This window comes from Chaetodon auriga, chromosome 4 (genome assembly GCF_051107435.1).
Source record: "Chaetodon auriga isolate fChaAug3 chromosome 4, fChaAug3.hap1, whole genome shotgun sequence".
NCBI lineage: Eukaryota > Metazoa > Chordata > Actinopteri > Chaetodontiformes > Chaetodontidae > Chaetodon > Chaetodon auriga.
The window spans coordinates 15849148-15860382 of NC_135077.1; the positions used below are offsets into that span (position 1 = coordinate 15849148).

An 11235-nucleotide genomic window follows, 5' to 3' on the forward strand; every position below is an offset into this window, starting at 1 on the left:
AACAGTGAAATAATAACTTTGACACCTTTCACCTTGCCTTTGTTGCACTACATTCAAACAGCCTTTCCTTTTTAAGTTGGCCCACTGCTAATTTCATGCAGCACCCTGCAGTTAGTGTATGAGGGCATCCCAGTGCTTGAGCCGTGCATGTCTGCCTTTGTAAACTTACAGTGACAAAAAAATAAATGAACTCTACAACACCATTAGTCAACCCCAAGGTACCATTAATTCCACTCCTTCACATTTTCCCATAACTTCACATATCAGGACGAATCAACATTCCCTTCACATTTTTTGCTGTCAATCCTAAAGAGCACACATTTTTTAAAAACATTTTTGACATATATATATATATATATATATGGTTACAGAGGTTTCTCAATAAATGCAATATTGCATTTATTGAGAAACCTCTGTAACCATTGCAAACTGGTAATCCGAATCCTAACAGGGTCGCCCAGGCTTTTTCAGGTCAGTCCAGTATTTCACCAGCTCTTCTGAAGACCCAAGAATGTAGGTGATGACCTTGGAGAATTCACAGCGATTGTATTTTGTGTTATAGGCCTTGAACTGAGAGGGACTTGGCGGTGATGTGGGTGCAAGCCCTAGCTTTTCCATGCACGTTCCAATGTAAGCATCCTCAATGTTAAACGGTTTGATTGATTTTGAGACCTCCACAAATTTACCTGGAAGATCACTGGAGAAGATATATCCCATGCCCAGAGTGTAGGTCGGGTATGTGTTTTTTGGGTACATCTCCACAGGGACGTACCATTTGGAGTCCTTTGAACGCACCACTGGCCTGTTCCACATAAGCATCCCCGTCAAGTATTTCTGCTTGGGGATGCCTGGCATCTGTAGCATAATCACTAAGTTGTCAATGTTCAGGAACATGTCCGAGTCAATCTTCATGCCGTAGGCTGCTGTTGGACAGCGTGTGGCCAGCCAATCCATGATCACCATGGTTTTGATGGTCAGATTGAGGTACGTGTCCATGAAGTCACTCTGAATCAGGTCATGGTGCTGCAGATTCTCCTGTTTGAGCTTCTCCTGCACCTGACCAGCATCAGCTCCTCCAGAGTAGCCCAGCATGAACAGAGTGAGGACCACCTCACCCTGAATCTGGCTGTCTTTGCCCCATGTCTGCCGGATGGCGTCCCGGGCTGTTACATCATGTGGTGCCACTGGAACCATCAGGACCAGGAAAGGTTTCTTGGTCTTGCACACCTCTGCGTTATCCATAATAAAGTGGTAGTTGCGTGCGTAGGCTTGGTGGTACTGAATGCCAGCAGGTGGGACAGTAGGTGGGACAGTAGCTGGTACGGTGGGTCGCACAGTGGGTGGCACAGTAGGTGGCACAGTAGGGCTTTCTGTGGTTTGAAGGATTTCATTTGTTTTATCTCTGTGTGCTGGATAGACCCAATAAAGAGGTGTTAGATTATCGTGATTGGGCTGATTGAAAAACCTCTGGTACTGCTCTTCAAGTGGAAAGCTCTCCCACCATCGCAGAGAGCTGCTGGACAGAGTGTAACACAAGATGAAGACCACTACACAAAGCAGGAGCAGGACCTTGAACAAGAGGTGAAACAAAGGCTTCTTCCGACGACACGAGGCTGCGATGAGTTGTCTAAAAATGACACAAAAAGGGAAAGTTAGAAGTGGTGAAAACGTATTGAGGGATGTAAACAAACAGTATAATGTTGGAATGGACTCTGTGAGGTAGATGTAGGCTACAATTTGTTTTTATTCTATATTTCTATACATTTTGGCAAAATGGCACTTTAAGAGTATGCTGAATTAGCAATTAGCAGTTCCTGTTTGCACAGCACCCACAGATGTGCAAACATCACTCTCACTGGATTACACCTTGAGTGAAGAAATCTTAAAAGCTTGATGATTAGAGTCGGCTGCATGATGATTAGGCTACAAGTATAATAATTTGCCATTTCTCTGGGTCCTGACATTACAGTAAATTTAATATTTTGGGTTTGAAACTGTTGGTAAGACTAAACAGGACACTGAAGGTGTTTCCTGAACCCTGGGAGACTGTGATGAACATATTTTGCAGTTTTCTGGTGTTTTATTACCAAAATGATTAATTAAGAAAATATTTTAATGATTAATCAATAATGAAAATAGCTACTAGTCACAGTGCTAAACATAAACTTTAATTATCACACACGGAGAAAGAATAAGAATATAAGTAGAACCAGGTGTATTGTGATGGTTTCTCCTACTTCACAGCTGTAATGTTTCGTATTTTTAATCACAGACACTACATAAAGCACTTGAAGAAGGCAGACGCAGCATGATAACAGCAGGTAAGGATTACAGCAGCAGCAGGTCCTAACGCGGCCCACAAACAGACACTAAAACCTCGCCACAAATCGTGCTCGGTCATCTGCTGCCAACACACACCTGCAGCAAAACGTCACTAAGTGAGAGAGCAGCCAGCGGCCCCAAGGCTTACTGATGTGAGGCAGTGATTCCCTGCACCTCGGCGGAGAAGAACCCCAAGAGTCGCCGTGATCCCAGCATGGACAGAAGGACGCCGACCTCCGCCTCGAGTGCGCGTCTGAGGGGGACAGTTGACAGGACGAAGCGCCCGCGGGTGAGTGCCGTGACACGAGCAGGGCCAGCAGCGGGCTCCGCGGGGCGCACAGCGCGCTCTGCGCAAACTTCCTGAAGCGCCATGAGGGTGCCTGAACTTCAGTGTGTTTACAGAGGTTTCTGCAGGATTTTTTTTGCAGGGGTTCAGGGGTGGCACTGTCGGAAAAATGGAAAGCGCTAATTGGCTTAAATAGACCGCCACATGAGGCAGGGTGCGTTGGATATACGTTACAAGGACTGGAGTATGACACCTGTGACCAGAGCGGCGGGTGGTTGGGGTCGGAGAATGGCATTAGAGGGACATGTCATTAAACTGAAATTAAATTAATCTAATTTATTTATTGATATATTTTTTTTTATTTAATCATTTATTTTTAATTCATAGTACTCATTCATTCAGCCCTTTTTATGCCTGTCTTTGTTTTTCTTTGTACCTGACAGTCATTAAGATACAACAATACACCAGATGCATATTTAGAACATGTTATTTTTCCAATATTTATTCACAGCATTTCCTGAACTGGTGAGTTCCCATGGCTGTATTACAGTGAGCAACTGCTCAAGGGCCCCAGAACCACAGGGGCCCCAAAATTCCTTAATTCACCGCATGTCATTTGGTTTTTGGTAATTTTCTTAATTGCATATTTGATGGGGAGTTTCCGTGACTAAAAGGTGGGTTGAGTCATTCTAGAGAAACATTATTCATGTTGTCATCTCTCCTTCACAATGTGACTGCACGTTACCAAAGCGCTCAGTCTGAGCCAGTATCACACAGGAAAAGAGGAGACAGTGACGGGACTCGCCCCACCTTCAAGAACAGTTAAGGGACATCTTGTATTGTAAGCCAATCTTCTTGCCGAGGGGCAATATATAAAAATGTAGTTTATTTTCTTGTGTATAGTGTGCTCATGGGGTGCACATTCCTAAATCAAATTACAAAAACGTATATCAACATGCAGAAAACTTGGGTCCACTTATTCCAACACAAAAAAAAGTATCGATAGATTTCTTGCAGAATATAATACTGACGCCATACTCCACTTCATGCTCTCTAGTGAGAACTTGGAGGCCACATGGCACATACACAATGAACAAGCTGGGGGTTGTGGGGTCAGTGTCAAACCAGTACATGATGCTGTATATACATGTGTCACAGATACACATTTAAGAAATTATGCATACAGTTCAATCCCAGTCTAAAGGCTGTCCAAAATGTCTTGGTGGCATTTTAATAATAGTAGCAATGACAAAGAGACTCGTACAGTGTGACTCTAGCTACAGGAAAGGGAAAATAACAAAGCTGGGAGAATCAGGAAGCTTGAGAGGGTGTTTCATGAAAGGTAAAATGATCGAGAGAAAGTCATGTTAGGTCAAACAGCTGATAAAACGCGTGACGGGTTGTGTGTGCACTCGCTGGAGAAGCGGGACTTGAACGGACTTGAGTGGAATACCTTGTCACAGGCGGATATAGAGCGTGGGGGTGTCAGATAATGTTTGTGGCTACAGAAGAATGAAGAATATTTGCTAGAGTGTGGCGTGAAGATCGGACATCACTTATCAGTCATATTTTCTTCTGTATTCGTCTCCAAAGTGAAATGATCCGGTTAAAATTATTTCGTGTTTGTTAACGGTGGACAATTTTTTTTCCCCTTGAGGTTAGTGCTGAATAATGACTTATGTGTCTCTCTCTATCTGTATTTCAATTCTACGCGGAAATTATAATATATGTTATCTCAGACAGTCCGCTCAGCTCAAGCTGATTGTCTTATTATAACCGGTAACGGTGTGATACTCATAACACGTGACCTTCCTCCAACGTTTTTAAACTCGTCTGAGATATTTTAAAAAAAGACAGCGAGTGATCTGTGCGTCACGCTTATCTTAAGGCCAAAACGTCAACTTTATTCACTCCACACGCTGATGGCCTGCATCTGTTGTGGTTAAAAGGGAGTCAAGTGATTTTAAGTCCTTACCTTTTCAGTCTTTTCACACCTGAGTTGGTCTCTTGAACCCCCATGACTGCCTTGAGCCTTCCTTCCTGATTTCCTAAAGTATTCGGTATCTTGTGGACTTCTCTATCTTCAAAGCCGTGAATTTGATTATGCCATTTTATTAGGCATCCTAAAACCCCAAACTTTCACACACCATGACTTCACGACTGCCCGCTGGGATGAGCTACGAGCCAGTATTTTGTGTTCTCCGAATGAGAGGGGGAGGCGGCGAGGGGGCGGAGGAGCTGGGGAGGGAGGGAGACTGTGCCGTATAGTTTCTCACCCTTGATCAACTTTACACGCTGTCGGGGGGGTTTCAAGTGCTCACCTGGTTTTACACACAAACACCAGGGAAACTGTGACGGTGCTTTGGATTATTCCCCAAATTAAAACCAGCTCATCCTTCCTTCCGCCGCCACAACTAAACTGTAATCTCCAAATTTATTGCATGGGGTAATGCGGTCGTTCTGGTATTACCAATGAGTGTTTGTATGTGTGTGTGCGCGTGCGCCCATATATTAGTGAAGTTGTGGGGGCATAAATCTCTTAACGCCGTTTACACCGTCACATTGTGGGGACAATATGCAGGTCCCCATAATGTGAATCATTAAATTTGAGGGGGAAGTCTCCAGGAAATGAATGTAAGTCTCTGTAATGTCCCTAAAAATGATGGAACCCTTACGCGTGTGTGTGTGTGTGTGTGTGTGTGTGTGTGTGTGTGTGTGTGTGTGTGTGTGTCTCTGTGCGTATCTGTGTCTGTATCCTGGTAATCATGGCGTTATGGCGACATTACTTTACCAGTCAACTCAGAGGGACCAAAAATGTGCTCCCCATAGGAGAAACCCTTTCAAATGAACGCAGGAGTCCCTCTGAAAGTGCCTGTGTGGTTTGTGGCTTTTGCCCATGAGACACGTTTACCAGTCAGTACACACTGGTTGCACAGTGGCGCCCCCTATAGTTTCCAGCTGGTTTTCAGGAGCAAAGAAAATTTCCAGTGCCAGGTGACAATCGAGGAGGTGGTTTATTTGCAGAAGATAGCAGCTGAGGAAATAAGTGCAGAGGAGCAGAGTAAAGCGCAAGGTAAACACATTTTCAATAATAATCAGATAACCAGTGTTCAACCCACCAATGACTTCGATTACTTGTTATGAGTTAGCAAGATTAACAGAGGCTAAGAGAACTAGCTAATCAACAATGATATACCCACAACTTTTTTGAAGTGTTAGTCCACCGTCGTGGATTTCCTTGCATGTGACGGAGTTTATTCCAGCTGAAAGAAACGTGTCAGGAATGTTATGTCGATACCTGCTGCTGCAACATAACCCTCATTAACTACTCTTGGAAGCAATGTGGTCAATTTTATCATCATTTAATCAATATTTGTAGTGAATGCAACTCAGGGGAAGTTAACTCATAAAGAGCATGAAAAAATAAAAGCTTTTGTGATACAGCCCCTGTGGATCAGACTGTGAAACCCCACACAGTCAGTGTTATCTTCCCTTCCATGAAGCACTCTTACAGTGAAATTAGAACAGCGATCCCCGTGTCTAACTGTGGCTTTCACTGGCAGGCTTTTATTGTGAAACGGCACAGGAAGTCCACTGTATGTTTATACTCAGTTTAGTCATGAAAACAAGTACAAGACACTAGTTAAGCAAGTGTTCTGCATTTTTGCAAAATATAACAGTCATGCAACTAAATGTGTCTCACCTGTCATTTTAAGGAGTTACCGAAGTGGTAGCATGAGAGATATAAGAAATTGATATAAGAATGTAAACCAAGGCCCATTCAGTCATCATTTATCATCTACTTATTCTACAAGGAGCAAGCTTGGCTCCTTTAACATTTGATCTGGACTTAGTACTGGTAAGTATATTCCCACACTTAGGACCGGTGATAATGTAATGACAGCACAGCCAGCTGCTCCCCTGGCTGATAAAGTGCTTCCGCTATTTCTCTCCAACATTTGTCTTTTTTGACTTGGTCCTCCTCCCTCAAGGAAACCTTAAATAGGCAGGGGTACTGTATCCACAGCTCAACAAACCTTTCCTCTCTCTCATCGTCCCACCTGGCAGCAGTAGCCTCACCGTCCCTCCTCTTTCTCCTCCTCTTTGCCATGTGTCCTGACTGCGCTCTGGAGAGAGCACCTGATGGGTAAATGCTCAGGAACATGTCATGGGAGATATCGCACTAGACATGTTAAGACAGAAAATTTCTGACATGCTAGACTTTTCATCAAGGTGTTGTCCCAAACGCTGCATGACAGGTCATTCAGCATGTCACACCTCACGGGTACAGTGTAGTACAATCCAGGCAGGCAATGACAAAATCTTCTCAAAATTGGCTTAGATTGGAGTGGTCTGATCCTGGCATTAAAGCTGCAGTAGGTAACTTGTATAAAAGTAATTTTTTTGTCAAATTTGCTAAAACTGTCCGTATGCCCAGACAGCAGTACATGAAACATGTAATCTGTGAAAAAAACACGGCTCCATTGGTCCCACCTACTGGCGGAGCAACAGCCACCCGCAAAGGAGAAAGTGCCCGTACCGCTGCTGCCAACAACAGCATGTACGGCTAAGACAACAAATAACCAGAAAGCTAATATGGTGATTGTTACAGTAACACTCCGCAGCGAGTACGGTATGTTAGCGACTGTGATGTAGCAGCTGGGCAGAGTTAGCTTGTTTCCGATGCTAAGGCTAACATTACTGGTTGTCACGGCAGCCGCGCAGACGCCACAGGGAGGGGGGGTTTGGAGGCAGGGCATGAGTGCAGCGGAGAGGGAGGGGGAGTGACGTGGAACTTGTGTTGGTTCAAATTTTCAGGCTAAGTCTGCTCTCTTCTCCATCTTACCTACTGCAGCTTTAAGGGTACGTTACATAAGCACTAGTTGGCAGCTTGTTTCAATCAAGCTACCAGTTAATGAGGTCTAATTATGTGTTATTGTCACTCAGTCTGCATTGTGTTTTTAATACATGTTATCACAGACTAATGATAATGGCAGTAGATCTGATTTCCTGTTTTGTTGCAAAGTTCCCTTACAGGACATAGTGAATGCATCCAAAACTCTTTGAGGACACACTGAGGTCCAATTGTTCAGACATTCGGTGGTGGTCTGAGATGAATGTGGCAACATTCTTCCAGCAGTTTGTGCACAGTATGTCCTTCCTGGGCCACATTGAAAGACAGCCTACTCAGCTAAGTACACACAAAACATGCTGTCTGATTTCCATTTGGTTCACTGATGCAAATTATGTAGTTGGGCTCCTTTACCTGTAAAAATAAGCAGCAGATGTTTGTGAATGCATTGCCTATTCCAAATTATACAACCACTGAATTACAAGAGAGGGAGATGCCAAATACACCTTTGGTCAACTTGACAGACTGTTTTGCGTGGCAGGGTGTTCAACTGTTCACCTGGTTTTACATGCACACATACACACAGGGAAACTGTGACATGACAAATAGAGGATCCCACTTTGGATTCTTCCCCAAACTAAAACCAGCTCATCCATCCTTCCTCCACCACGACTGAACTATAATCTTCAAATTTATTGCATGGGGTAATGCGGTCATTTCAGTATTTTAAATAAGTGTGCTTGTGTGTGTGACAGAGAGAGAGAGGAGAAAGGGACTTCACCACAGTGATTAAGATGTAGGGAGGGGACACATTCCTGTTGGTGTTGAAGCTGGAAATAATACCACAGGTTTTGATCCTCTGTTTAAGGACAAAACAGTTGTTAAAAACGCTTGTGTCCACTCTCTCACCTGTGTGCAGGAACTACTCTTTTCAGTGTGGGCTGAGGAGCACCAGTATGCTCAAGGCCCCAGTGTTAATGTAGAGTCTTCCCAGTATTACATGATCTACTGATGCAGCCTGGTCTCCTGGGAGTGAGAAAGGGATGGGAAAGAAGATAGGAATCTAATGGCTTGATGTTTTAATGCTCACGCTCATGTAATTTTGGTTCAGATTAAAATACCTCGGCAACTGTTCATGGATTAGCATGAATTTTATGCAGGCTTTCATGTTCCTTCTGCATGCATTTAATAACTTTGGTGATCCTCAAAATTTTCCTCTGGCATCAGAATTTCAGTTTGTCCAATACTTTTGTTTATGGCCAAATACCCACAAAATATACTTTATGTTTAGTGCAAAACAGCACATGTTAGCATGCTCACAAGTTAAACTAAAATGATGTCAATGTACATGCTGAACATCAACTTGTCAGCATATCATAAGCACGATAGCATGCTGATGTTAGCATTTAGCTCAAAGTGTGCCTAAGTAGCTGAGAGCCTGGCAGAGCTGCCAGCATGGCTGCAGATTCATGAGTCTTGTTTGATAGTGCAGAGGCATTGTCACAACTACTGTATAATTACCTTAATCTTTCCTGTTGCAGTGGGGACATTCCCGTGGGAGCACCTAAACAATCACAGAACAGGAAAAGGTAACAGGATACTGTCTCATGTTTAAACTGCTCTCTGTTATTATGCTTGCCAGCTGGTGAGGATAATCATCCTCAACACAGCTGGAAATTTTGAATATAGTCTCTATTAACAAAAAACTCAATGTCATCACTTCATTACATAAATGTATTGTGTCCTTCCAGAGTTTTACACATCAAATCTTTATTTCAATTTGGAAAAGTTCCCTACCTGTTCATGTGCAAAATGTGTGACAGGTGCCTACATGTCCTGTCTGTGTAAACCTCGCTATCACCATATCAACAGCTTTCCTTTAAAGCTTTAAGGGGAATATCACTCCAGGGTGTGATGACAGTATTATTATGATAATTATTATTATTATTTTACCCTCTTTGTCAGGGGTACAGTTCACTGGAAAGATACTGCCATTTACGTGATGTTCTCTTTACTTACTTAAATTGACCAGTAATCACAGCCTGTATGTCTTCTGCGAAGAGCTGCACACCTGCTGTTAACTGTCTCTGTGACCTTGTGCAGTACAAGCAGTGCTTTTTAAACAGTGCATTTAATGTTAAAATAAAACGTAGGAGCTTTAATAGAAAACTGAAAAATGACTCATTTGTAATCATAAACATATAATGAATTGACTAAGTCCTTGAAAGCAAACCTGGCACTGCAGTAGGTTTCAGGACTATCTGGTCCTTGAAAATCAACATATTAAACACTATTTGCTGTGTGCTTTGTTTTGTGTTTTATGTGCACTTGGATTAAATGTGTATGTTGTACATGTATTTGATTCAGGGTGCACTTGAAAAAGAGAGCATGCTCTCAATGGCCCTTTCCTGTTTCAAATAAAGGAAATGGTTGGTTACAAATCAACTGCTGACTCAGTCTGCTCAGGGAAAGTGCTGATTACAAATCTCCATTTGATAACCAACAGTGATTTAAGTTGCTGTGGTATTGTGTTTTCAAAATATCCATTTGTGTGTAGAATAGACCTGATGCCATAATCTGTTGATTAAGCAATAGATCTGTAGAACATTTGGCAGACTTATCCAGACTTATATTTAGGCTGTGTATTTTTATGTTGATACTATTTACTATATTTATCATTTCAAGGCCTGTGTAATAATCCTATTTGCACTGAGTTCCTCGATTTGAACACTGAGGGAACATATTCTCGCTTTTCGAATTTCATTGGTTATGTGAAGCGCCAGCGATCTGCACAATCGCTGCAACTGGCTCAATGTTTAAGCAATGAAGAGAACAAGGCCCTTCCCTTCAATGTTGGCTCTCATTGGCTATTGTTGGCTGCAGAGGTGAAATGGTCAAGTGAGGTGTCAACTGAAAGGTCAGAGTGCAGCGACCATTTTCAAACCAACATATTATGGTTAAGTTTTGGCTGAAAAAACACTTGATTAGGTAGGAAATGGTCATTTTTTGGCTTAAATGCCGGGTTTGCTACCACAAACTGGTTGGAAAATGTCCCAATGTTTTGTTAAAATTACTTCGTTTTGTTGCCACAAATGCAGCTTGAACAGTGGTCTGCTGCTTTCAGTTGAATCAACTGTTGAGTCAAACTTGCAAAACAGAGGGGTCTCTGGAAAGATTTCATTTAAGTCTGTTAATATGTTCTGTTTCGTATTACATGAGTTTAGTGAACTCCCAGCAGTGCAATCAATCGACTCATCATTTCATGTGAAAAAGAATTCAAGTCAGTAGAGCTCATGTTCAAACGAATAAATCTCACTTAAGTGAATCGGAAAAGTTGCTTCCACTAAATTCCTGTATCATGTTTTACAGTATACCAGCATCTCTAAAGTTCACAAATTAACATATTTATTTATTGTCTTGTACAAAAACCAAAGACTGAAAATGGCAATGTGTTGTTTAATGGTGGGGGTAAATTAATATGCGGGACTATTTCTTGGCTGGGAGCAATAACTTCCTTGACATTACTGTCAGGCTGCCAGAAAACTGTGGGCAGATTTTCATGCGTTCAGAGAGAGGCAGATTAGCTGTTGATCCCTGAGAGAGAAAGATACGAGAAATCATCTAACTCTCGGGGAAGAAAGCAAGAACCTCAGAGTCTCAGGAGATGTGCTGATGCATTCAGGGTACCATTACTATCCTTGGGATTCCACGTATTACTTTAGGAATCCATCTATTTTTCCGTACTTTGAATGCAGCATGGGCTTCACTGACATAA

At 42.5% G+C, this 11235-nt stretch overlaps 1 protein-coding gene across 1 annotated transcript; it reads right to left on the minus strand.

Moving 5' to 3' along the window:
- Positions 1 to 444: 444 nt before the first annotated feature.
- LOC143320166 (beta-1,3-galactosyltransferase 5-like) lies at positions 445 to 4627 on the minus strand. The gene is made up of 2 exons (XM_076729641.1): positions 4584 to 4627; positions 445 to 1627 (listed from the first exon to the last, which is right to left on the minus strand). Exons 1-2 carry the CDS (start codon positions 4625 to 4627, stop codon positions 445 to 447), a joined length of 1227 nt encoding a protein of 408 aa, XP_076585756.1.
- Between the last annotated feature and the right edge of the window lie 6608 nt (positions 4628 to 11235).

Excerpts from the sequence above, each read along its gene's own strand:
- LOC143320166 (XM_076729641.1), bottom strand. The coding sequence starts at position 4,627 with ATGGGGGTTCAAGAGACCAACTCAGGTGTGAAAAGACTGAAAAG. Across the intron at positions 1,628-4,583 it reads GGTGTGAAAAGACTGAAAAG|ACAACTCATCGCAGCCTCGT; the intron begins GTAAGGACTTAA and ends TGTCATTTTTAG.